Here is a 27,031-nt window from a genome sequence, read left to right as displayed (position 1 = left end):
GCTTTCTCTAGTTGCGTTGAGCGGGGGCTGCTCTTCATTGTGGTGCGCAGGCTTCTCATTGAGGTCTTCTTATTGTGGAGCACGGGCTCTAGGCACATGGGCTTCAGTAGTTGCGGCACGCGGGCTCAGTAGTTGTGGCTCGCGGGCTCTAGAGCGCAGGCTCAGTAGTTGTGGTGCACAGGCTTAGTTGCTCCACAGCATGTGGGATCTTCCTGGACCAGGGCTCGAACCCGTGTCCCCTGCATTGGCAGGTGAATTGTTAATCACTGCACCACCATGGAAGTCCCCCTAGCTTAGTCTTGACTGTCCTTGAGCAGGTTTCTGAAAGCTATTCATCAGGCAAGGGCTTAACAGTGAATTTCAGCACTGAAGTTGGAAGCCACCAACACAGACTTTTAAGGATCAGTCTTCCCTGCCCGGATATCCTTGAATTCAGAGATGGGTCTTGGGAGCTGGATCAGACCTTGTCAGATGTCTCTCTCCCCGTTTTGTTTCCTCACCTTCTCCGGCTGGTCTCACTACACCGATAGTCTCCCTGGTTCCATCACTGGATGCTGATGGCGCGCAGTCCACTGTGCTGGTGCTGCTAACTTCATGCTTCTCGTCCAACTGCAGAGTATGGGCTGCTCTGACATGAACCACTGCCCTGAGACTAGAAAAGTCCTCTCCCTGGCCATTGGCTGGCCATTTGGGGAATTGCTTGGCTTGTTACTGTTTTCCCTTCTACTGAAGACCTAATGAGGTTTGCTGGCCCTGGCTGCATTCTGAATTTGTTTTCTTTTTTGTCCCCTTGGAAACGTTTTCTGTCAGGCTCTGTGAATGATCATGCTCCATTTTCTCTTGTTTGATACCCAGGAAGAACACTCTGGTGAGGAAGTGGATTCCACCTCTAGCAAGGAATCATAGAACATGAGATGCAGGAGGGATCTTGTCCTTTAAACTTTGTTTTCAAACTTTGTTCTATGGAACTATGGGGTGTCTGAAGGGCCCCCGGTGAGGAGGGGGAAAAGTGGGCATAGTGAAATGAGTCAAGCTCTGGGCCCTCACCCTTACTTCAATCAGAGCAGTTCCACTTTTTTTTTTTTTTTTTTTTTCTTTTTGCGGTATGCGGGCCTCTCACTGTTGTGGCCTCTCCCGTTGCGGAGCACAGGCTCCGGATGCGCAGGCCCAGCGGCCATGGCTCACGGGCCCAGCCACTCCGCGGCATATGGGATCCTCCCAGACCGGGGCACGAACCCGTATCCCCTGCATCGGCAGGCGGACTCTCAACCACTGCGCCACCAGGGAGGCCCCAGTTCCACTTTTATTTTAAACAATTTAGAAACGGGGTGACGGGGGGTGGGGCTTGAAAAGCCATTGATCTGGTTGAATTCTCTTGTTTGACAATTGGAGAAAGGAAGGCCCAGAGATGGGGGGTATTTGCCCAGGGTCACACAGCTGTTGGTAGCAAAGCTAGAATTCCTGGCAGCCATCTTGGCATTGGATCAGCCGTGCCATCTTTGTGGAAAGTTAGCTGCAAAGCCTCACGTTCCCGGTTTGCCCAGTTGTCGCTGTCTGGCACTCATCAGGGAGTCCTATTGTTTTGATCTGTTATGGGACTTTGGTTTTCTAGCTTCTCTGGGAACCTGTCCTTTCATTTTGCCAGCAAACATTTGGTGAACTCCTGGAATATGTCAGACATTGTGCCAGTCACTGGGTTGACAGCATTAAACAGGAAAGATCCTAAGTTAGAGTTGTGAGGAGGGCTATGGAGAAGTCCACAGTATGATTGACTCAAATGTCAAGGAGGCTTCTGCCCCTCTGGGTCTGGAGAGGGGTCCTCTGGAGCAATCGTGTTTGAGCAGAGACTGAAGGAGGAGCCCGGGGCTGGGGATAGTGTTTTGAATTAGATGCACCATTGTTTTCTAAACTGCATTATGTTTAAAAGAGATGATACATGCATAGGATATAAAATTCCCAAGATAGACAAAGGTAAACGATGAAGGGTCAGTCTCTTACCCCAACCATTGGTAATCCAGCTTCCTTTCTTGGGGAAACCACTGTCCACTTTTCTTATTTACCCTTTCAAGGATAGTCCATGCATTTGCAAACACTTGGTATTTATTTTTATTAATATTTTAATTTTTAATAGAAATGGTAGTATACTACATATAGTTTTTCATCTTGCTTTTTTTCACTTAATATCTTAGAGAGTGTTGCATACGAGTACATGTAGAACTGGCTCATTCTTTTTCATGTTTGCACAGTATTCCCCATGTCTGTATGTAGTGCCATAATTTTTTTTTTTTTTTTTTTTTTTTCTTTTTGCGGTATGCGGGCCTCTCACTGTTGTGGCCTCTCCCGTCGCGGAGCACAGGCTCCGGACGCGCAGGCCCAGCGGCCATGGCTCACGGGCCCAGCTGCTCCGCGGCATATGGGATCCTCCCAGACCGGGGCACGAACCCGTATCCCCTGCATCGGCAGGCGGACTCTCAACCACTGCGCCACCAGGGAGGCCCTGTAGTGCCATAATTTTTTAAACCAGTCAGTCCTCTGTGGGAGGACATTTAAGGTGTTTACAGTGTTTTGCTATTATAAAGGATGCCACGTGAGTAACTGTATCTACATAGTTTTATACATATAGAAGAAACTCCTGGAAGCAGAATTGCTATGTCAGTGGGTAAATACCTTTGCAATTTTGGTAACTGCTGTTGCCAAATTACTATAGAGGTTGTAGCAATTTAGACTCTCACTAGCATCATATGAGGGTATCTATTTCCCCACATCAACACCAACAAGGAGTGTTAGCAGACCTCTGGGCCTTTACCAATCCAATAGCTGATGGATGGTATTTCATTGTAATTTTAATTTCCATTTCTCTTACAAGTAAGCCTAAACCGTTGTATTTCATGTTCTATGAATGGGTCACATCCTTCGCCATTCTTCTCTTTGTAGTCAGTTTTTATGTATTAAGGAAAATAAGCTTTTGTGATGTGATGCAACTTTGTGTGTGTGTGTTTCTTTTGTTTTGTACGCCATTTGGTTTTTATTGGTTTTGGCCATGCAGGAAAACTTGATTTTTATATAATTGAATTCATAGATCTTTTAAGACTTCTTGATCTTATGTCATACTCAGAAAGGCTTTATTTCCTTTGGATTATACAGTGCTCTATTTTTCTTCTCCAGCATTGGGTTCTACTTTGTTATTTAAAAAAAAATTAATGTTTGTTTAATTTACACCAAGTGAAATGCTCAGCTCTTACGTGTACAGTTTGGCTAGTATCTGCATCTAAATACAGATCATTTCCGTCACCCCTAGAGTTCTTTCACCCACACATAAATCAGTCCTTCCCACCTAGAAGCATCCACTGATCAGATTTCTGTCACTGTAGGTTAATTTTGCCTCTTCTGCTTATTCTAGAATTTCATATTTACGATGTTTATGTTTGCAGTTGTCAGTGTCTTTCATTCTCACATTATCCCCTGTCAGTGGTGAATTCCCCATTTTTTTTAAATTTATTTTTTTATTTATCTTTGGCTGCTTTGGGTCTTCGTTGCTGTGCACGGGCTTTCTCTAGTTGCGGCGGGCGGGGGCTACTCTTCATTGCAGTGCGCGGGTTTCTCATTGCAGTGGCTTCTCTTGTTGTGGAGCACGGACTCTAGGCGCGCTGGCTTCAGTATTTGCGGCTCGCGGGCTCTAGAGTGCAGGCTCAGTAGTTGTGGCGCACGGGCTTAGTTGTTCCGTGGCATGTGGGATCTTCCTGGACCAGGGCTCAAACCCGTGCCCCCTGCATTGGCAGGTGGATTCTTAATCACTGCGCCACCAGGGAAGTCCCTGAATCCCCCATTTTTAAGAGATGAAGTTGAATTGTAGAGATGAAGTAAACTGTAACCTCAGCTCAGTATTCTTCAGTTAATTATTATTAGCAAGTTTGAGACCTTGGAGAAAAGTTGAAATATATTCAATATTTTCTTTTTTAAAAAATTAATTAATTTATTGATCTTGGTTGTGTTGGATCTTCGTTGCTGCACACGGGCTTTCTCCAGTTACGGCAAGTAGGGGCCACTCCTCGTTGATGTGCACAGGCCTCTCACTGCAGTGGCCTCTCCCATTGCGGAGCACAGGCTCCAGGCACGCGAGCCTCAGTAGTTGTGGCATGTGGGCTCAGTAGTTGTGGTGCACGGGCTCTAGAGTGCAGGCTCAGTTGCTCTGTGGCGTGTGGGATCCTCCTGGACCAGGGATCGAACCCTTGTCCCCTTCATTGGCAGGCGTATTCCTAACCACTGCGCCACCAGGGAAGTCCCTCAATATTTTCTCAAAAAAATTTTTTTTTGGTGGCGCTGTGCAGCATGCGGGATCCTAGTTCCCCAGCCAGGGATCTAACCCATGCCTCCTGCACTGGGAGCACGGAGTCTTAACCACTGGACCACCAGGGAAGTCCCTTAATGTATTTTTTAATAGATTTAAATTCATTTTATTAGCTTAAAACACAGAAAGATATTTTTAATCTCCTGGTCATAAAATTACATTTAGATTTGTGATGACTCAAAAATTTAAAAAGTGTTGAGGACTTTTTTTCTTAAACCCAACCCTAACTCCAGTTGCTAAAATTCAAAGTCTTTAGCTGACAACATTTTTTATGAGTTTTTTCCTTTCCTTTTCTTCCTAGGGCCTCATTTTTCCACTCTTAAATTACATCTTTGTCCCTGGCCAGTACATCAGTGATTCTCACCAAGGACTTCTTTATAATTCTAGAAAACGTAAGAGAAAACTACTCTGTTTCAGACCTTATTACTCAGTTCATTTCTTTACACCTAGTGACAAGGGAAGCAGCCCTGTCAATAGGATTTAAAACCAAGAAAAAAGTGAGATTAACAGGAACTGGCCCTGGGATTGTGGCATCAGAGTCATCTACTGAGAATGGATGTGGGGAGGGAGGACAGAGGTAGGGACAGCAACAGTGTCTCCTCAAAGACAAACTGGTCCCAGGTGTGCCCCGCTTTGAATTTGGACAGCGCCATCCCCTTCAGGCATTGTTTGGCCTGTAAATACTGAAACTGAGGGGTATCCCAGCATAGAATGCTGTATCCTTAGCAGAAGTAACTCATCACATTGGCCAGAGCAGCTTCTGAAACAAAAATTCCCTCCAATGATTGCTTTTTTTAATGCTCTCTCTTTTTTTTTTTTTTGCGGTACGCGGGCCTCTCGCTGTTCTGGCCTCTCCCGTTGCGGAGCACAGGCTCCGGATGCGCAGGCTCAGTGGCCATGGCTCACGGGCCCAGCCGCTCCGTGGCATGTGGGATCTTCCCGGACCGGGGCATGAACCCGTGTCCCCTGCATTGGCAGGCAGACTCTCAACCACCGCGCCACCAGGGAAGCCCAATGCTCTCTTTTTTTAATGCTCTCCAAAGATGGAATCCAAACACTAAGCTTTTTCTTGCCTAAATTGGCTGCTTGCTTTCAATTGTGGCTCATGTACATGGTCAGAGTCTTGGCCCCTGTGGCCTCCATTAGCAGGGATACAATGCATAGCGACGGCTGAGAGCAGGGCCAAGAAAAGCACCAGTCTTTCCTGTGGCATCTGCAAATCTGAGCTCAAAGTCTGACTGAACTGTAGGGTTTTTTCCATTCCTGCAGAGAGAATGAAAAATCTCTCTTGCGCTGATAGCCTAGGCAACTGCAGTGAAAGAACATGCGGAGAGAGCCACCCTCAGTAGATCCACATGGTGCTGGTGATCTTTCATGGTGAGGTGAGGTTTTTTAATCGGTGCTCTGGGGTGGCTTTGCAAAAGCATTTTCATTTCTCCCTATCTTCTCCTTCCTCCTCTACCTTAATTTCCTGTATGTGAAACAACTTCAGAGGGATACAGTTTCTGCATCAGCAGTCCCACTGGGCCCTCTGCAGAGGGATATGTGAAATAGATACTGCGGAGGAAAGAGGCCGCCAGCGCCAGCTGTCACATGGGGTGGCGGTTTAAGTTTGTGAGTAGTTGCTTAGCACCTGTAAATGGAAGAGTGTCATCAAAAGCTCCAGCTGTAGGGGCATCAGCAGCTGTGGTGGCTTCACTAGTTGACCCTGCAGCTCTCTTGCTTTTTTTAATCCCCCAAAGAGAAATTTTCCCACGCTTTCTTCCATCTGGGTGGTTGCATCCAACACAGATCTGCCAGGCTGTGTTCTGGGAATTCAGGGCCCTTGGATGTTGTGTTGTGCCTGCAGATGAGGGGAAAGCCTGTGACACCCTCCTCTACCAGAGAAGGAAGAATTTCTGGGTAGCACTGAAGTTGGACATCTAAGGTAGTTTTTGCTTTGTTCACTTTGATTTCCTTCTAGATTTAACGTTGGAGGGGTTTGTACGTTACTTTCTGTGATTCTTTTGGCCTGTGATTTTTAGCCCTTCTTGCCTTCATTGATCCCTCTTCTTCAACTAAATTTAACCTTGGGAAACCCAAGGTACTCTCCTATTCTGGATACCTCTGGTTATGCTCTCAGGCCTGTGACTTCTGAAGCCATACAGCCTTTTATTGTGTGACAGACATGCCATTGCCTTCTTTACCTGCTCATTCTCAGAGCTCCACAAAGAACCTCTAGGTTGGTGAGGTTTCTCTGAGAAAATGGCTTTCTCTGTGCTCAAAATGAAATTATTTTTAATGTATGTAAACTCCGGTAGGAAACAAATGCTTATATAGTTACCTCACAGCTGTTGGAGAGCAGGCTGAGGGTCCCTGGGCTTTTCAGTGGCAACTTTTCATTTCTTTCAACAACTGTTGACTGAACCCTGGCCACGCTTGTGTGGAGGATGGATGCAGCTGTGGACCAGGCCGACTTGGGTCCTCGCCTTTGTGGATCTGTCTGCAGCCCTGACCCCTGCTGCTGAGACTGGCAGTTAGCGGCCCCGCAGCGGCACTGGCATCAGCAGGCACAGAGGTCTCTTCTGCTCTTTCCCACAGCTCCCACAGAAAAGTGCCATCATCCCTTTTCAACCTGACAAAGCAAAAGGAATGTGGAATTGTGTCTTTTTCTTTATACTTTTGTCAGCGAAGCCTTTATTCCTTTATCCTAATGGGATCCACAAAGGCTTTAAGACAGCCCTGAGGCAGTACTTATTGGTTCCCTGTTGGTTACTGAAACAAAACCTATGGGCAGGCATCTCAGTTGGGAAACAGCCCTGTTGCCATCCTGCCATAAATACAGGCTTAAACTGGAAAAATACAGTTGGGCTGCAGGGGAGCTGTGTTGCCATTGTTTCCAGAGATTTTTTTTTTTTAATAAATTTATTTATTTTATTTATTTATTTTTGGCTGCGTTGGGTCTTTGTTGCTGCGTATGGGCTTTCTCTAGTTGTGGCGAGTGGGGGCTACTCTTCGTTGCAGTGCATGGGCTTCTCATTGCGGTGGCTTTTCTTGTTGCAGAGCATGGGCTCTAGGGGCACGGGCTTCATTGGTTGTGGCTCGTGGGCTCTAGAGCTCAGGCTCAGTAGTAGTGGCACACTGGCTTAGTTGCTCCGCGGCATGTGGGATCTTCCCGGACCAGGGTTTGAACCCATGTCCCCTGCATTGGCAGGTGGATTCTTAACCACTGTGCCACCAGGGAAGCCCCTCCAGAGACTTTTGAGATGTTCCTTGACTCTTCACATCCATCCCAAGAGTAACCTTAATCTCCCCCCACCGATAGCAATGAATTGAAAGAAGATATTAATGGTTTACATGTTTGAGTCTCTTCTATAGAGGCAACAGAAGGGACCAAGTGCGTGAGTTTTCTCCATGCAAATGTCTGTTCTTTGGGGTGTGTGGTTTTCTGTACCATGTGAAACTATAGGTAGGACTGGAAGTTGAAAGTCTCATGGCTTTTTGGACTGAGTCCTTAAGCCACTCTCAGGGTTCTGTGTCCTTTCTCTCAGATGGGGAAGCAGAATTCCCTCCACTCTAGAGCACAGGTGCTGAGCTCAGATGGACCTGAAATTGTCTCCCAGTCCAGCCACTTACAAGCCATGTGACCTTGGGCAAGTTACTTAACATCCCCGAGCCTCAGTTTCCTCATCTAAAAAGGGGGTAAAAGCAACTACTTTATTGGTAGAATTAAATGAGATGATGTGTGTAAAGCTTTAATAGGGGTTCAGTAAATGATAGCTTCTTAATACATGTTAGAACAACCCCTGAAGCCTCTGCCATGCATCCAGGGTACTTGGCTCCTGTGTAGCTTCTTTTATCTCTCATCTGTTGACCAAGAAGAACTATTGAAGTTACGTAGTAAACGCTCAGCAAATTGTTGAATGAACGAGAGGGCCTTGGTACTTTCTTTGCCCTGTTGCCTTAGACCAGTACTTCACAGTGTGAGTTTTACCCTAGGAGGTGTCCTGAGAGATGCTTTGAGAAAACTGGCCAGTCAGATTTGGGGAGTGCTGTAGAGTCTGCAGTGTGTAGTTTCTAGCCCTCTCTAGAGATGAATAGTGCCTATCACTGTTTAGAGAAGCTTGGAAAGTTGGATAGAGAAGAAATCTCTCTAGCTTTTTTAACCTTGGCATTTTCCAAGCTCCTTTGACTATATAGGCAATGATAGTGATAGTACTTCCATGAGGCTGTGATGAGGCTTCATTGAGTTCACGTGTGAGAAGCACTTAGTGCTGGGCAGAGTGAGCACCACAGAGGGGCTGCTGTAACCATGATTGTTCAGTGCTTTTTAATTTGTGGACTCTTCCAAAGTATTGAGCCATTCCCTACTGATGGACATTTAAGTTATTTCCAGTGGTATATTGTTATGGACAGTGCTGCAGGATATAAAACTCTTTTATCCTGTGCAGATATTTCTGTGGGAGAGATTCCTAGAAGTAAAATCACTGGGTCAAAGAATATGCACATTTTAAAATTTGATAGATCCTTTGGAATTACCCTCCAAAATCTAATCAGCCATTATCTAACAGTTCATTTGCCCAGTAAAGAGATGAGAAGTTATCTCCCCTCACCAGGCATGCACTGGATCCCTCTCCCCTCTTGTGAAATGAAAATGGAATGGAACACAAGGGCAAGTCACCTCTTTTCTGTCTTGCAGAGTCTGGCCACAGATAAGGGACCAAAATGACGGACTCAAAATATTTCACCACAACCAAGAAAGGTACTGTTTGTTTCATTGTGGGGTCTTTTTTTTTTTTTTTTTTTGGCTGCCTTTGGTCTTCGTTGCTGCACATGGGCTTTCTCTAGTTGCGGCAGGTGGGGGCTACTTTTCATTGCAGTGCACGGGCTTCTCATTGCAGTGGCTTCTTCTGTTGCAAAGCACGGGCTCTAGGCATGTGGGCTTCAGTAGTCATGGCACGCGGGCTCAGTAGTTGTGGCTTGTGGGCTCTAGAGCGCAGGCTCAGTAGTTGTGGCGCATGGGCTTAGCTGCTCTGTGGCATGTGGGATCTTCCCGGACCAGGGCTCAAACCCGTGTCCCCTGCATTGGCAGGCGGATTCTTAACCACTGTGCCACCAGGGACATCCCCATTGTGGAATCTTACCCTCTTCTTTCCTTGCCCGACCCTTCTGCTTACTCCCTGTGGTAGTGGCATAGAGGCCTGGAAGCAAGTGGCAAGAATCACTGAGAGCATTTTGAACCTTGTGGATCCGGAAATTTGAACTGCGGATGGTGTAAGAAGTATGACTACTTCTTTCAGAATTCCAGAAGGAAAAAGCATTAGCTCCAAGTATAGAAAAAAGCCCTCTTTTGCTCCCCATGGCTTTAAATTGTTAAAAATGATGCCTCGGCTTCCCTGGTGGTGCAGTGGTTGAGAGTCTGCCTGCCGATGCAGGGGACACGGGTTCGTGCCCCGGTCCGGGAAGATCCCATATGCCACGGAGCGGCTGGGCCCGTGAGCCATGGCCGCTGAGCCTGTGCGTCCGGAGCCTGTGCTCCGCAACGGGAGAGGCCACAACAGTGAGAGGCCCGCGTACCGCAAAAAAAAAAAAAAAAATGATGCCCCACTGCCCAGAGGAACGAAAGCACACAATCCTGTCAGCAACTGCACAGTGGTATCTATGCATGTTTGGTCCTTATCATTGGGCACATGTTTTACGTGTTTGAAGTCAGAGTTTATATCCTGTTTTTCATCTGGCATTATCATAAACGTTTCCCCACAGTTCTGAAGACTCAGTCTGTTGAGTTGCTGCATCAAAATTTGCTAAGCTAGGGGCCTCCCTGGTGGCGCAGTGGTTGAGAGTCCGCCTGCCGATGCAGGGGATACGGGTTCGTGCCCCGGTCTGGGAGGATCCCATATGCCGCGGAGCGGCTGGGCCCGTGAGCCATGGCCGCTGGGCCTGCGCATCCGGAGCCTGTGCTCCGCAACGGGAGAGGCCACAACAGTGAGAGGCCCGCATACCACAAAAAAAAAAAAAAAAAAAAAAAAAAAAAAAAATTTGCTAAGCTAGTCTTGTATTGTTTGGGTATTAGTTGATTTTGCTTTTCGGGAAACGGAGTTTGTTGTAGTGGCTGACAAATGCGCTTTAACCCTGTAAGTATCTTTCTGGCTGGCCCTTCCTTCTTCCTTCCTTCCAAGTGAGATTAACACTTGCCTGCTGACCAGATGAGGAGAGTTTGTTGTTGGGTCAGCTGAGTCAGAACCTGCAGTCCCCTCATCAGGTGGTTCATTTCTCAGTCCAGCCAGTTTTCCTGTGTCTTCCATGTGCAGTGGAGGAGACAAACGGAGTCTCTGACCTGGCTTTGGTTGTCCTTGGGCAGAGAGGACAGTTTATTTATTTATTTATCTATTTATTTTAATTAAAAAATTTATTTATTTTATTTATTTATTTTTGGCTGTGTTGGGTCTTCGTTGCTGCATGCGGGCTTTCTCTAGTTGTGGCGAGCGGGGACTCCTCTTCGTTGCGGTGCGCGGGCTTCTCATTGTGGTGGCTTCTCTTGTGGAGCACGGGCTCTAGAGCACAGGCTCAGTAGTTGTGGCGCACGGGCTTAGTTGTTCTGCGGCCTGTGGGATCTTCCCGGACCAGGGATCAAACCTGTGTCCCCTGCATTGGCAGGCAGATTCTTATCCAGTGCGCCACCAGGGAAGCCTGAGAGGACAGTTTATTAAGTAGTGATCACTCTAAAGGGCAGTGGGTGCTGTGATAAGGGAGGGGTGGGGCCCGTGGGAGGGCTGGGGTGGAGCTAGACAGATAAAGGGGGGCGGAGTGAGTGCTGGCCCAGGTCCATCAGGGAAAGGAAAGCCTAGGCACAAGTTACTGAAGAGTGTGATGGAAGAAAGGTTGGAGAGGTTTGTGGGGCCTGGCGAGCCAGGTCAGAGTGGGTGAACAGTGCCGAGTAAACTGAGGTGTCAGTAGTGGGTTTTTTTTTATGGGTTTTCTTTTGAGGAAAATGTCTAGAGAAATGTCTGGGACCAAATTTGACATCATTGATGGTTTTAAGCAGGGGGAGGTCAGAGGCAGATTCTAATCAAGGATTGAAGTGGGTGAGGCTGTGGGGAGGCAGGGAGATCAGAACCACAGTTCGCATGAGAGATGATGCTGCCTGAGCTGGGGAGGAAGGTGGGGGTGTTGGGGATAGAATTGGATGCCTCGTATGTGACTGAGGAGGTAGGCTTGGTGACTGGTTGGATTTGGGGCACATTATAGGAAGGAGGCATTTCTGAAGCAGGCAGATCCTGGGATCACCCCACTAGCCTTCTTGGGGCCAAGGTGACTCGGGCCTAGATCCATCAATTGACTGCCAGTTGTACTGAACCTGGCCAAACACCTCAAACAAAGCAGGGGCAGCCCAGCAGCAAGGCCCAGGGTCAGTCACATGGTCTGTTGGATCCCATAGCACGGACACAGCCCCCTTAGTCTCTTGGAGGAGAAGGGCGTGTGTTCCTTCAGCTCTCCAGAGCCTTGGATTTGAACTGCAAGGTCTGCAGATTCCTTCTGGCTCTGTTGAGCAATATCCTCAGTGTGGCCTTGCCGGGCTGTGGTTGTTCTTAATTAACCTGCTTACTGTCTCTCATCTCAAGTTCTTTGCTGAACACCACATTGTTCAGTCATTTAAAAAATTTTTTTATAAAGAACAAAACAAAATAACTCTGTTAGTTTTCTTTTTTTCACTGTAAATCCATCTAGAACTTCTTCTAGGACTTCCCCCACATGATAGTTTCTGCTTCACCCCCAACCCAAGTAACTTGAGAGGGAAGCCCGGGACTCTCCTACAAAAGAGAGAGCCAAGACAGAGGTTCACGTGGTAAATTAGTAATAATAGTGACCACCTTTAATGCAGGCCACTGAGTGCCAGGCACTGAGCTGAACGTTTTGCATCTGTTACATGAGAAGAGTCAAGGCCCCAGGCAAGTCAGAGAGTACAGACAAGGAAATGGTTTCAGAGAAGCAGGGTGAATGTCCTGGGTCGGCCAGAGCACATGGGCTTTGGAGCTGGCAGACCTGGTTTTGAATCTTAGCCTTCCTCCTCATGGCTGTGTCCTTGGGCAAGTTCCTGAACCTCTTCTGGCCTCCATTTGCTCATCTGCAAAATGGGGGCAAGTGTGGAGTTGTTGTGAGGATGCAATGAGAAAAGGCGTGGGAAGAAGTTAGGGAGGTGCCTGGCTTAGAGAAAGGCTCAGGAAAGGCTGGCTGCAGCTGGTTTAAGGGCAGGAGGCCTGTCTCACTCCAGCATCTGCCCTCTTAACCTGTTATTGGGGTTATCAGGCCCCTGACTACCTCTCCATGGCAGGGCCCTGAACAGTCCTACTTCCTCGTTTGCTTTTTCCAGATCATCAAGTTCTTAAGAACAGTTTATTAAATGCTAGAGCCCTTGTGGGACAGCTGAATTCCCATTTTCAGAGCCGAGCAACCACTTGTGGATCAGGAAGTGAAACCCTGAGTGAGCTCTTTTAACTCGAAGCTCTAGGAAAACAGGAAAAGCCTATGTGTTGAAACTGAGCAAATCCTGCCCTTTTCCCTCAAACCTTAAGTCCCCAGGTTCCATCCCACGCTGCTTTGAGGGCTTTGGGTGAGGGTGGCTGAGGAGAGCTTTGCTTCCCTCGGCATGTTTTTAGCCATCTGGCTGAGCAGGACCTGGCAGCACACTTTTTGTCTCCCTCAGAACCTCTGTAGCTTCCATGGCTCCTCTTCCCTTAATCTGACGTGATCTCCAACCTTCCTTCCTGATAATTCAGAGTTGTTTCTGCCTGCCCACCCAGGGCCAGGGCCTGAAACTGCCTTCAGCGGGCATCACAGAGTGTCTTCGCTGCCTCCCTCCCATTCTTTTGGAAGTTGGGGACTGGGAATCGCCCCTTGGCAGAGTGGAAATGGATCACTCATGCTGCCTCCTTTTTTAGGGGAGATCTTCGAGCTGAAGGCAGAGCTGAACAGTGACAAGAAGGAGAAGAAGAAGGAGGCAGTGAAGAAAGTGATTGCGTCCATGACCGTGGGCAAAGACGTCAGGTGTGCAGGGGTAGGCCGGCTGGCAGCTGGAGGCAGCTGACAGAGGGAAGCTTTTGAGCTTGGGCCCAGTTCGATCCCTCCTTTAAGGTATCCCTAGGGACCCATGTCTCACCTGGTGTAGCTCCCTTCACAGATCTTTCCAAATAAAAGGTTTTGTTTGCAGAGGGGTCATGCGCTCAGATGTTGATGGGGTCAGGCAGCAATGGAGCAAGTGAAATGGGCTGGGTCGAAAAGGCAACAGGCAATGCAGTGGATGTGCTCTGAGCCCTGTCAGGAACTCCAGAGGATGCTGCCTACTGGAGAAAATGACCCCAGTGGGACCAGGTCTTTCGGTTTTTAAAAAGAACAGGGAATCTGGATTTTTCATTTTAAATCTCCTTGTTTTAGATTGCCAGATGAAGAAATTCCCTGGCAGCCCAGTGGTTAAGACTTGGCGCTTTCACTGCTGTGGCCCCGGGTTCAATCCCTGGTCAGAGAACTAAGATCCCACAATTTTTTTGGTGTGGGCAAAAAAAAAAAAAAAAATTGCCAGATAAAACTAAACAAACAAATAAACACTGTGCAAGTAAAACACACCTGCACATTGGGCTTGTTAAATTTGTCGTCAGTTTGCAGCCTCTGGTGTGCATCTGTTGCCAGAACACATCACATGTAGAATTGTGGCCACTCCTTTGCTCATGCATCTCCCCAGCCTGGAACGTCCCTTCCTCTTGTCCATTTACACTGCTGCCTCCCTCATCATGCCGGCTGACTACCCTGAACACGCAGCATTTGCTGTGTTCGTGTCGCCTGGCACTAACTGTAGATTGTCCTCTTCTTATGTATACTTATGCTTACCTGCCCACCACATTGTTGAGTCCCCAAGGACAGGAGCTGGGTTCTGTGACAACTTAACACTTGCACAGTGTTTGAGAGTCAGCAAAACACTTTTAAATGTTTTCCTAGCAATTCCCATACTGTAGGTAAGGATATTTTTCCTGCCAAAGAAACCAGAAACAGTGACTGCCCCATGGTCTCATGGTTAATGGAGGAACTGGACTCATGCTCAGCCCTTCTGAAATCCAGACCCAGGGTGCTTTCCCCCATTCCCTCTCCTTTGGGCCCTTTTGGTGCCCAGTCCTGTGCCTCACAGGCCTGGGTGCTGACGTGGAGCAGCTCCCCATCTGGATCCCTCAGCAGGAACCCACAGCTCCAGACTTCTCCATGGATTTCCCTGTCCCATTGCCATGCTCATCAAGGGGCCTCTTGACAGCACACAATAGAAACAGTTCTGCAGAGAAACCTGCTGAGGACACAGCGGCAAAGGAATCAGGCGTCTGCTGGAAAACTGGGCCTCCTTCCGAGACAGATTCTTCCCAGGACAAAGCTGCTTTCCTTCAACTAGAACACCCCTGTCACAGAGGAGGCACCCCTGTCATCTCAAATGAGCTTGTTGTGCTGATGTGATGGGCCCAAAAGAGCAAGTCAGGCCTCTCAGCTCCCCCCGTTCCTGGTTCGTCATCTTCCAAGGTGATGCATCAGCTTCAGCTCTGACTGGACTCTGCTGCCTGTCGGGGCTCAGGAAATTAACTTTGACCTCTTAAGTCTGTGTTACCGGGTCCTTGCCCATAAAATCACAAAAATTGAGAAGGGAGGTGATAGATAATTCCAGAGACAGAAAATTGACCACTAACCATATTTCACATGTCAAGGGGCCTGTGATCCTGGGACTGTGGGGTACCATGTTGGGAAGGGTTCTGCCCAGTATAACAGCGGTCCTGAGCACGGGCTGTGGACTCAGACCTGGTGCCTTAGGCAGTTGTTTGATATTTGTGAACCTCAGTATTGTCTTCCGTAAAGTGGGGATAATCCACTGACTTCTCAGGGCTGTTCAACGAGCTCATTATGTAAAGCCCCTAGCACCAAGCCTGGTGTGTAGCGCGTGCTCTGTACACATGGGCTGGTTCTTAGTGGGTGCCTTGTAGTGACTGCAGCCCAGTCCACCCCTGCTCCCCTAAGCCCTCTGCAACCAGCAACCCAATATAAGCAGCCATGTCAAGTATCAGAGAAGGAAAAACAATCGTTTTCATTTCTGTAGCACCTCCTAGATGTCAAGGACTAGATACCTTAAGTATGTTGTTTCTTTCAATTATCACAAGGGCCCTGTGAAATGGGGTTTTGTTATATCTTTCTTGCAAATGAGGAAACTGAAACTGGGGATAAAAGAATTTTCCCAACTTGATTCAGCCAGCAAGAGGCAGAGCTGGGTTTGAGCCAGGTCAGATGGGCTCTAGAGCTCATGTTTGAACCCTGTGTAAAGAACAGGGGACTTTTTTGCTTTTAAAGTCACCCTTTGGAATTCCATTTCTACCAACAGATGTTCACGGTAATGGAGCTGTTACCCTGCCTTTTACTAAGAAGTCCTGTTATGTTTTCCTTCCCTCCTTCCCACTCACCCTCCTCTCCAGCCCCCATTAGCTGCCTGAAAAGTCTTCCTCTTCTTTTTTTTCACCTTTCCCACATTGACGCTGCTTTGACCTGCCAGTGCCCTCTTCCCCGACGTGGTGAACTGTATGCAGACGGACAACCTGGAGCTGAAGAAGCTGGTGTACCTGTACTTGATGAACTATGCCAAGAGTCAGCCCGACATGGCCATCATGGCCGTCAACACCTTTGTGAAGGTAAGTAGAAGCTTGATGTGGGGCTGGGGCGCTCACTGCTCCATCTCCCCTCAGTCTCCCGGGGTGGGGCGCTACAGCCTTGGGTAGAAACACGGAGGATCCTTTCCAGGCCATCTGACTCCCAGCCTGGGGGTCTCTTCCTCCAGCAGAGGGCTCCCGTTGTCTCCAGAAAATCTGATGCTACAGACCCTGCTAACTCATTCCACGTGAGGTCGCCCCAGGCCTTTCGATCCCCGTGTGCCCTGGGGTGAGCCATGGCCCTGTGTCATTTGCCAGCTGAGGATGCAGCATGTGTCTGAGGGCTTCCGTATTGCCCTTCTAGACTTCGCTCCTTTCTGCATGTTCTGTCCTCCAGATTGAGGAGAAACAGGGACTTGCGTTGTCAGCTCTGTGCACCTTTAAAACCTTAGCTCCCCAGCCCTGTCGATGCTTAGATGTGGGCGAATGAGGGTTCTGTGGCCCAGTGGGAAGATTGAGGGTTGTGGTGTTGGGTGGACGCGGCTTGAATTGTGGCTCTGCTCTGTGACCGGGTGAGCTCCCGACCTTCCTAAGGGCCTCAGCTCCCTCACCTGTGAAATGGGAACAGTATTGTGTGTCTGCTGTGAGGATCAGAGGGAACAGTGCAAATTTGGCCTGGTATCTGGCAGATGCTACGTGCTACACACATGGCACTTACTTTTGGTGCTGTTGGCCGCAGTCGGTGGGAGATCTCACAGCAGCTGTCTAATGTTGCTCAGCTCACCCCTGCCCCTGGCCAATGGCTGGTTTCCCTCAGGACTGTGAGGACCCCAACCCCCTGATCCGGGCCCTGGCTGTGCGGACCATGGGCTGCATCCGTGTTGACAAGATCACAGAGTACCTGTGCGAGCCACTCCGGAAGTGTCTGAAGGACGAGGACCCATATGTGCGCAAGACGGCGGCCGTATGCGTGGCCAAGCTCCACGACATCAATGCCCAGCTGGTAGAGGACCAGGGCTTCCTGGATACCCTTAAAGACCTCATCTCTGACTCTAACCCCATGGTAAGTCTCTGCCACCCACCCTGCCACCTCCACCACCTCCAGGGTTGCTTGGGAAGACCTCTGCTTGACCCTCCACCAGGCAGCCCCAGTTCTTGGAAGTTGGAGCCCTGCGGGGTGGGCTAGCTGTTTTCCTACCCGCAGTGGTTTGGGCGCCATCTTTGGAGTGAGCTAGACCTGGATTCCCTTCTCTGCACAGCCCTCTCTAAGGAGCTGTGTGACCTCAGGCATCCTACCTAACCTTCCAGAGTCCTCTTTTCTTCATCAGTAAGATGGATCTAATTCTGCATGGCTGTCGGGGGTGTTGGGAGGCTTAAGCCGTTAAGGTAATGTGCCTGGCGTAGCCTGGCACAGCCTGGCATACAGTGGGTGTGCACCTAAGACTAGTACCCTCCTTCCCCTTCCCGTCACTGTCATTGTCACCATCCTCTCACCAAGACTGTCAGAGAGCTCTGAATGTGAGGTACTTCTCCCTTTCCCCACTTCTCTGCAGGGTTGTAGAAAATCACCCTTAAAGTAGCGTAGCCTGGAGGACAGGGCACCAGAACGCAGCTGGGAGGGGAGCTGGTCTCCTCACGGCTGGTGATGACAGCAGTTTGGAGAACAGTTCGGTAGGGCCATGTTTAAAATGAAATATACAACCCACCCAGCCCAGACGTCTCATTCTGTGTCCCTCTGAAACACTGATCACACACGGGTGCCGAGTGGCCAGTACGGCGATGGCCGTGGGAGCACTGCTTAGTTACAGGAAAGTTGAAAACCACGCAGAACACACATAAAAACGGCTGCTCTGGTGGAAATGGGTTGCAGCCCCAGAGCTTCACCTGGCAACCCCTCTGTGCTCCAGCCCCTCCAGCCCCCGAGGGGCTCTGCAGGAGGAACCTTCTAGCTCTGAGAAGCACAGTTGTCAGCTCCCACAGTGAGCTGCTTTAGCTGGTAGAGTGGGACTGCGTGTTAGGTAGCAGGGAGCGCTATCTGTTGCGGGAATGTGGAGCTAGATCTTTCTTGTTTTGTGTTTTTCTTTATTGGCAGGTGCACTGACTTTAGTTTCAGCTTACAGAGGAGTCAGTAGGGTGCGTGCTTGGAGTGGGTCTCGGTGCTCCAGACCCTGCCCTTCATATTCCTTTCATATTCCTTTCCGGATGTTTGAGCTCTGACTGGCCAACATCATTAGCCTCACTGCTTCCCTGGCCTGAGAGCAGCGTCCCAGCCTCTGCCCCTTCCACCCTCTCAACCAGGTGGTGGCAAACGCAGTGGCTGCCCTCTCAGAGATCGCCGAGTCTCACCCCAGCAGCAACCTGCTCGACCTGAACCCGCAGTCCATTAACAAGCTGCTGACAGCCCTGAACGAGTGCACCGAGTGGGGCCAGATCTTCATCCTGGACTGCCTGGCCAACTACACACCCAAGGACGACCGGGAGGCCCAGAGGTAAGAGGCTGCCCTTGCTTGCCGGCCTCACCAGGCCCTGGGGTGGGAGGCTCCAACCATGAGCTGGCCCCAGGCCTCCGGGGGGCTTCTTTCCAGGCCTTGCCCCACAGACCATCGTCAGACACAGAGCCAGCAGGTTGACAGTGGTGTTGCTTCAGGCAGTCAGCTCACTGCTCACTGAGGGCACAGAACAGAAGCCAGGGCCTGACCTGGGAGCTGACAGATCTCGGTCACTGTGGACTGAGGAAAGAGGTGGACAGCATGAGAGCCACCACTCGTTGAATTCTTACTGGGTGCCTGGGGTTCTGCTGGGTGCTTCCTATGCGTTAGATAATCTTTAAAGAAACTCTGTGAAGGCAGCCCCATCATTGTCCCCGTTTTACAGGTAGGGAAACTCTGGCTTAGGGAGGTGGAAGAAATCACCTGCGTCACCCAGCTGGGTCTCCCCTGACTCTTGGTCCTAACCAACATGGTATCCTGCCCCTTTTGAATGCCCTCACAACAGAAGGGCGTGAGTTGACATTCATCCAGTGTTTACTGATTGCCAGGCACTGTGCTCAGTGCTGTACATGCATTGTCTCATTTAAGCCACCAGCAACCGTGTGAAGTTGGCATCATCATCTCCATTTTTTTAGATGAGGAAACTTGAGGCTCAGAGTGGTTTTAAACTGCTTGGGGTCAGTTAGCAGGAAACAGAACCAGGAGCTAGGTCTTCCTCCTACAGAAGACATGCTATCTTGATAACTAAAAACAGGGTGTTTCCCCTTGCTTGTCTCTCCTATTTGTCCCCCTCGGAATGGACCACAGCATCTGTGAGCGGGTCACCCCCAGGCTCTCCCACGCCAACTCTGCTGTAGTGTTGTCTGCTGTGAAGGTGCTGATGAAGTTCATGGAGATGTTGTCCAAGGACCTGGACTACTACGGCACGCTGCTCAAGAAGCTGGCCCCGCCCCTAGTCACACTGCTGTCGGCCGAGCCAGAGCTGCAGTACGTGGCCCTGCGAAACATCAACCTCATCGTACAGAAAAGGTACTGGGACCACCACACATGGGTAGTGTGTGCCCTGGGGGAGATCTCCTGCTGGGAACAGGGGCTCTGAAGGGAAACTGACCTGTCACCGTGCAGGATGTCTCAACAGCTTAACCCAGGGGTTCTGAGCCATTGGTATCTTTGTCCCACAGGGGGACATTTGACAATGTCTGGAGACATTTTTGGTTGTCACAGTGGGGACTACTGGCATCTAGTGGGTGGAAGCCAGGGATGCTGCTCAACATCCTACAGTACACAGGACAGCTCTGCCCCCCCATAGAACTATCCATACCAAAAATGTCTGTAGTGCTGAGGTTGGGAAACCTCGGCTTAGCCTAACCAGATAGCATGCCGGATAAAGGCTAGCATGCACTTCTTAACCATGGAGAGTGGATGGTCCACAGTCCACACAGCCTTCCTGAAACAGGCTGTAAGATTGTGTATGTGTGCGCACACTCATTTTTCCTGGGTAAGAGTCCATAGCTCTTGGGCTTCCCTGGTGGCGCAGTGGTTGAGAGTCTGCCTGCCGATGGAGGGGACACGGGTTCGTGCCCCAGTCCGGGAAGATCCCACATATCGCGAAGTGGCTAGGCTCGTGAGCCATGGCCGCTGAGCCTGCGTGTCCGGAGCCTGTGCTCCACAACGGGAGAGGCCACAACAGTGAGAGGCCCGCATACCGAAGAAAAAAAAAAAGAATCCATAGCTCTAGAGGCTGGAGGACTCCAAGATGAGGCGCCATGGATTTTGCATTAGCCTCAGGGCCACTCAGAATGCTGAGCAGCCAGTTTCCGTCCACCCAGTAGGAATGACCACAGTAGTGAGCCACTGCTTAAGGGAAGGCACCTGACACCCAGGGTGGGTTGGGCTAAAAAACAAGGACCAATCCAGTAAGGGTGCTGGGCAGCTCCGTGGAGTGGGGCCAGACTCTGCAGTTCTACTCTAACTCCAAAGGGCCAGCCTCTTTGGTCAAATGGCTGGATCAGCAACTAACTCAAAAGCAGAACACGGGCCTCTTGTGGACAGGGAGCATGTGTGGAAGACCACACATGCTCCCTGTCTTTATAGCTTCAGTCTGGTTCTTAGTACACACATGGGGGCCCAGAGAGATCAGTGGAATTCAGACATTTGTGAGGGTTTGGGAGGTAAATTGGGGCAAGCTTTCTGAGTGCCTGAACAAAGGGATGAGACTAGGGATTCACAGTTGCAGTGTGGGGTTTAGTGAGGTGTCGTGACCTGTGGATCCCAATCAGCAGGAGGGGCTCCCTGTGCTATATTTAACAAGGCAAACCTCCTAAGAAGTTGACCCTGTTGCTGAGGCACCACCAGGCCCAGGCCCAACATGCTGTTGGGCAGCTTGTGCCGAGACCTGATGGCAGAAATCACAACTTCTGCCGCCCAGCTCAGGATCCTGCCTCACTTTGCCAGGACCTCCCCGCAGCCTGCTAAGCAGCACTGAGGACCACCTGGGCAGGGTCCCTCCTTTCTCTTTGCTGGGTCTTCTCGCCTCTTCACCGTCTGTCCTCATTCCTTTTTGTTCCTGCTCTCTTTTCTGGAAAGGGTGCGGGAGTAGGAGTCAGGTAGGGGTGGTGACTCTCATCTTGCTCCCGCCCTATTAGCACTAGATGTGTGACCTAGGGCAGGCCCCTCCCCCCTCAGGTTTCCTCAGCTAAGAAAAATGAGGTGGGCGGTGCCGGTGAGGGAGGAGCAATGACACTGGTGACAGTTCCTGCCTAGCAAGTGCCTTCTCTGAGGCAGATACGGATCATGCTAGATGCTTTGCATCTACCTCTCACAACAGCCCTGTTATGTAGGTGCCTGTGTCGGGATCCCCAGGACCACCCCCCCACACACACACACACTTAAGAGATTCACTAGAAGGACTCCCAGGAGACAGCATATCATTGTTTTCATAGCTGAGGTTTATCATCGACCTAGTAGGGCTGCACAGCTGGATCATGAGGGAGAAAGACAGGTGGGGTCTGGAGGAATCCTCGTGCAGGCTTCCCATGGGGGGTCACACAGAGCATGTTCCTCCCCCAGCGACAGTGCAGCAGCATGTGTGTAACGTTTCTGCCCAAGGATGCCTGTTTGAGACTTAGCACCCTGGGTTTTTTGGGGGGGGATGAGTCATAAATGCACCCTCTGCCTGACACCTACCAAAATTCCAGGCTCCTAGAAGGAAAACAGGTGTTCAGCAAAAACCATGTTGTTTATACAAACAGTCAAGGCACAGTTAACCACGTTTATCATTTAGGGAATGGTGAGAACACTCCCAAAAGCTGAATTCCCAGATGCCAGGCCTTTCTAAGACTGGCAACTCGGGCCTGCAAAGGTAATGCTTCTGACACAGAACGCTTCCTATTTCGTGAGTGAGGAAATGGGCCTGAGGTCACCAGCTAGGATTGGAACTGAGGCCTGACTCCCAAGCCTGTTGCCTGATGCCTGTGGCCTCTTGAATGTGATCTGTTTCTTGCTCATATTCCCTCTTCCCTTCCTGGAATGTGGTTGGACACACAGGGGCTGGTCAGAACCTTGGTTGGCAGGTCCTGTGCCCAGGAGCGTGCAGCCATGGGGGCGACTGCTTTCACGGATGTCAGTTTCCATGTCCGACCCCAGAAATGTCCCAGCAAATGTGGAAGGGTTTTCTCACAGGGCCTATGACTTGCTCTTTGCTCTTTGGGCAACCTTGCCCACCACCAGGCCTGAGATCCTGAAGCATGAGATGAAGGTGTTCTTTGTGAAGTACAATGACCCCATCTACGTGAAGCTGGAGAAGCTGGACATCATGATCCGCCTGGCCTCCCAGGCCAACATCGCCCAGGTCAGCAGAGGGTGGTACCCAGCGCACCGGGCTCTTGTGAGCAAGCTCTCCACAAATGTTAACTGATATTTATGTGATTAAAGAGTTTGTTCTCTCTGTTACTACTTCACATCCATTGAAGTGGTAGTTAGGTGGATATGTTAGCTAGATCAACCAAACTTAAGGATTGTCCATCCCTGCCAATTAGTCCTTCCTGTTTTCCTCTTGGGGCACCTGACAGCTCTCTCCCTCCCTTGGAACTTCCACCTTGAACAGGAGGCAGAATCCCACCCTTTTAGGGGTGTGTGCATACCCGCAGACCAGGGGTGTTCCAGGAGGTTGCCCTGCCAGATCCCCCCAACTGCATCTTTGTTTGGGCCACAGGTGTTGGCGGAGCTGAAAGAGTATGCGACAGAGGTGGATGTGGACTTTGTACGGAAGGCTGTGCGAGCCATTGGCCGTTGCGCCATCAAAGTGGAGGTGAGGCTCTGAGACTCTGTCCTTGGCGGGGGGAAGGAGGAAAGGAAGCTGAAACCAGGAAACCAGTCTGATTCCAGCAGAATCTGCCAGCTGCTCATGGTCCAGGAAGGCCTGAGGGTCACAACTGGAGCCCCCAAGGCACCCACGGTACAGATTTGGTTGGGCTCCTTCTCATCTGTAATCTCCCTTGGGCCTCTGAGTTGCTGCAGATGAAATTAGCCCGTCATTGTCAGGGGTCTCCTGCAGCATTAGCTAAGACAGTGTGGCAGCCCAAGCTGGTGGTGGCCCTGGTAGACTTAGCTCTCACTTTGTGGAGCTTTGGGGCAGGGGCTCTGCCTATTGGATGTTTTGGCAGGTATCATGATTCAGCTGTCCATGTGCCCTTATCTTCAAATTCCCAAGGGTCATTCAGACCCCTGTGTCCTGGCACTTTGTCCCTCCCATTCTCTGCCTCTGGAGAGGTTCCTTGATCACTGATCTGACTCTCCTTAAATGGGTCTCCTGGAGGCTAGGGGATCTGGGACAGCTGGTCAGTTCAGCCCAGCCCCTTGAGACGTTTTCCATTTGGCACCCGTGATGGCAGTCTGAGAAATCTCTCCCATAGAGCCTAGTGCAGTGTGTTGGAGTAGAGGGTGTGGGGAGGGCTGGTCCAAGCAGAGACCTCCTAAATGCTTTTGGTCATGGGAGCCCATTTTGTGGAACAAGTAGAAGTGAAGCCCTGCTCTCAGGGCTTGGCCTAGAAGAGCTCCAAAGACCCTCCCTGCTCTCAGAAGCTCTACTGGCCTTCTCCTCAGTTTAATTCTATCTCCCTGTGTCCCTGCCATCCCAGGACCATCATTTTGTACTCATTCTCCCATCTGTTACCTGCAAAGAGGGTTCTCCCGTTTTCCTACTGTGAAAAGGAAGGTGGGCAAGGTGTGACTGAGCCCTTGACCAAGGCATGTCGGTCAGAGGTTCTGCTGCAAGTGGGTGCAAGGCCTTGCCCACACTCTCCTCTTTCCACACAGCAATCCGCCGAGCGCTGTGTGAGCACGCTGCTCGATCTCATCCAGACCAAGGTCAACTACGTGGTCCAGGAAGCCATCGTGGTCATCAAGGACATCTTCCGCAAGTACCCCAACAAGTATGTGGCTGCCCCCCCGCCCCATGAGGGTGTTGTGGCTCTACTGGGGATGGGCTGGTGGGGAGGAAAAGCAAGGAGGAGCCTCTCCCTCTTCCTTACTTTTCTGCTGCAAACAGCATTCTCAAAAGAAACCCTTTATTTTTTTCTTATTTCTCCTGAGCCACCCCTGCTCTGCTCCCCAGGCCCAAATAAGAACTGAAATGTGAAGGATAAAACTCAAATCCTGTTACTCGCCAGCCTCTCGGGCTCTTGTGGGGCAGCTGCCCGTCTCTGTTGGCCCCTCCTGGGCCTCCCCTGGGTGGCCCGGGCTCCCTCAGTGCTCACGTGCCGGCCGTGCCCTGGTCTCCAGGTATGAGAGCGTGATCGCCACGCTGTGCGAGAACCTGGACTCCTTGGACGAGCCTGAGGCCCGGGCTGCCATGATCTGGATTGTGGGCGAGTACGCTGAGCGGATAGACAACGCGGATGAGCTGCTCGAGAGCTTCCTAGAGGGCTTCCATGACGAGAGCACCCAGGTGAGACGTTGGGTGGCCGACTTGGGCATGGCCGGCAGCTCAGCACCTGCGGTCCCTCCTGCCCTGAAACCCTCCTCTCAGCCAAGAGGCCTCAGGGCCCTGCCCCTCTTAAAACTGCACTGATGGTGCGGACAGACACAGGAGTGCCGTATGGGTGACAGGTGTGGCCCCTTTCCTCCCACACTGCGGTACCTACGGGGGACATATGAGGACACTCTGTGGTGGTGGATATTGAAGACTGCTAAAGTTTCTGGTTTTGTTTTAATTTTGTATTTATGTTTGGATAGGTAGTACATTGACTTGGTTCAAAATTGAAAAGACACGAAAGGATATATAGTGAATATTCTGTTTCCTACCACTTTCCTGGTCACAAGTTCTCCTGGAGAACACCATGTTATTTATTGGTTTCTGGCAGGTACTTCCAGAGAGAGAGTTTAGTAACACACTAGCCAGTTCCTCTACAGAGACTTGAATAGTCAATTTTCATCGCTTGTGGTACTTATATTCCGTAAAGTCAAACACTAATTTAGTAATGCTAAACCATTGCTCCCAGGAGAAATATAGAGTTGGGTTCCTACAAACCCCAGTCACAGCATTTTTATCAGCTGGTCAAGGTAAACCTTGTTTTATGTGTGTCTCTGTTTAGAGACACCTTATTTATTAATACATACTGTTGATTCATTAGCATTGAACTCATAGCCAGCAGCATTGTAACTCACGCCTGAACAAAGCTCATCTAACACATGTATTTTCTCTAAAAGGCACTTCACAGCCTTCTTGCGCTTAGGAACACCAGACAGCGCTTTAGCACTACACTGGGAGTGGGGTGGGGGCATTTAAAACAGCAAAATCACCAACTAAAAGCACCAAAATGTGAAAGACATGGCACTAAGTAGACTGTGAAGAAGTCACTTGTTTACAATATGAGAGCTGAGACAGACGGCAGAGCACCGCCTCACTCGACCTCATCTGGGAATGTGTACTTCAGGCAACTCGAATTTTTCACTGCTGTGCACGTCTGTGAATGACCGTGAAAATGCCACAAGCACTGATTTCAGGGTCACCAGTAAATTTTAGCAAGCAGACAAATTTGCAGATGTGTCCTCTGTGAATAATGAGGATCAACTATATATATATATATTTCCTTCTCACTTTTTAAAAAAAATTATTTATTTATTTATTTTTGGCTGTATTGGGTCTTCATTGCTGCGCACGGGCTTTCTCTAGTTGCGGCGAGTAGGGGCTACTGTTCGTTGCGGCAGGCTTCTCATTGCAGTGGCTTCTCTTGTGGCAGAGCACGGGCTCTAGGCACACGGACTTCAGTAGTTGTGGCACACAGGCTCAGTAGTTGTGGCTTGCGGGCTCTAGAGCGCAGGCTCAGTAGTTGTGGCACACGGGCTTAGTTGCTCCGCGGCATGTGGGATCTTCCCGGACCAGGGCTCAAACCCGTGTCCCCTGCATTGGCGGGCGGATTCTTAACCACTGCGCCACCAGGAACGTCCCCTCACTTATTTTTAAATACTGATAGTAAACTATACAAATTGAAACTGATCAGTACCTTTCATTTTTCCCTTAAAAATACATTGGAAGGCCATGCCATTATTAATTTATTAATTTACGGTTTCAGAGGAGTCCTTCATGCAGAAGGACCCTGTTTGTCTAACCAGCCTCCCCTGATGGATATTTAGGTCCACAGCAAACAGTAGTCGGGTGGTGGTGGTGGTGGTGGTGTTTTAATTCGGTGGCCTGTTTCCTTTGCCTCCTGGGTTCACAGCACAGTTCAGAGCTTTTATAAGAATACTTAATGCTTTGCAGTTTGGGAACTTATTTATTAATTTTTGGCTGCATTGGGTCTTCGTTGCTGCGCGGGCGTTCTCTAAGTTGCGGCGAGCAGGGGCTTCTTATTACGGTGGCCTCTCTTGTTGTGGACCGCGGACTCAGTAGTTGTGGCACACGGGCTTAGTTGCTCTGCGGCATGTGGGATCTTCCCAGACCAGGGCTCAAACCTGTGTCCCCTGCGTTAGCAGGCAGATTCTTAACCCCTGCGTCACCAGGGAAGTCCTAGAAACTTACTTTAGATTGTCTCTTTGAGCCCCCTCGTCCTGGCTCCTAAGCCTCTCCAGCCGTGGACAGGGAGCACTGCGTCTGGCCTGTCTGAGGGCAGGGGCAGTGGCATCTTGGCAGGGGGACTGCTCTGACCTGCAGGCTAACAGGAGCCTCAGTGTGTGGGGGGGGAGACTAGAAGGGAGCTGAGGTGGCCCTGTTCCCAGGCAGCACTGCAGACCCGACAGTGGTGAATGAGCACTGGCAGCCAGCTGCCCGGGGTTGGGGAGAACTTGGTAAAGAGTCCCTGTGTGGCAGTTGTGGTGACGTTGACGATGATGGTAGCTGTTGTGCATTGAGCAGAGGACACAGTTAGTTCTTTCTGTTTGTTGTCTCATTGACTCTTCCCATCAACTCTGTGAGGTGTTGCCTGCATTTTATAGATGAGGAAACAGACTCAGAAGTTAAATGGCTCGTCCAGGGTCACCAGCTGGGAAGTGGTAGAATCAGAGTTCAAATGAGGTGTGATCTAACTCTGGCTCCAAGTAAGCTGCCATAGATT

The 27,031-nt window shown here is 50.0% G+C and overlaps 1 protein-coding gene across 3 annotated transcripts in view; it reads left to right on the top strand.

The window, feature by feature from the left end:
- Nucleotides 1-27,031, top strand: part of AP1B1 (adaptor related protein complex 1 subunit beta 1) — a 51,787-nt gene that overhangs the window by 10,489 nt on the left and 14,267 nt on the right. The window contains exons 1-11 of one of the 3 annotated variants that reach the window (XM_082641661.1): nt 6,252-6,275; nt 9,027-9,089; nt 13,267-13,372; nt 15,897-16,032; nt 16,808-17,053; nt 18,289-18,479; nt 19,287-19,508; nt 22,209-22,329; nt 22,693-22,788; nt 23,796-23,911; nt 24,261-24,426. In XM_082641661.1, coding sequence (XP_082497787.1) covers nt 9,053-9,089; nt 13,267-13,372; nt 15,897-16,032; nt 16,808-17,053; nt 18,289-18,479; nt 19,287-19,508; nt 22,209-22,329; nt 22,693-22,788; nt 23,796-23,911; nt 24,261-24,426 — 1,437 coding nt within the window. In that variant the 5' untranslated portion in view covers nt 6,252-6,275; nt 9,027-9,052. Of the gene's footprint in view, nt 1-6,251; nt 6,276-9,026; nt 9,090-13,266; nt 13,373-15,896; nt 16,033-16,807; nt 17,054-18,288; nt 18,480-19,286; nt 19,509-22,208; nt 22,330-22,692; nt 22,789-23,795; nt 23,912-24,260; nt 24,427-27,031 lie in introns of those variants that run through there. The other 2 variants (XM_082641660.1, XM_082641662.1) reach the window with 2 other exon arrangements.

This window comes from Mesoplodon mirus, assembly GCF_964341445.2.
Source record: "Mesoplodon mirus genome assembly, chromosome: 13".
Lineage (NCBI taxonomy): Eukaryota > Metazoa > Chordata > Mammalia > Artiodactyla > Ziphiidae > Mesoplodon > Mesoplodon mirus.
Note: the sequence above shows the minus strand (reverse complement) of the source record. Positions and strands in the feature narration are given on the sequence as shown.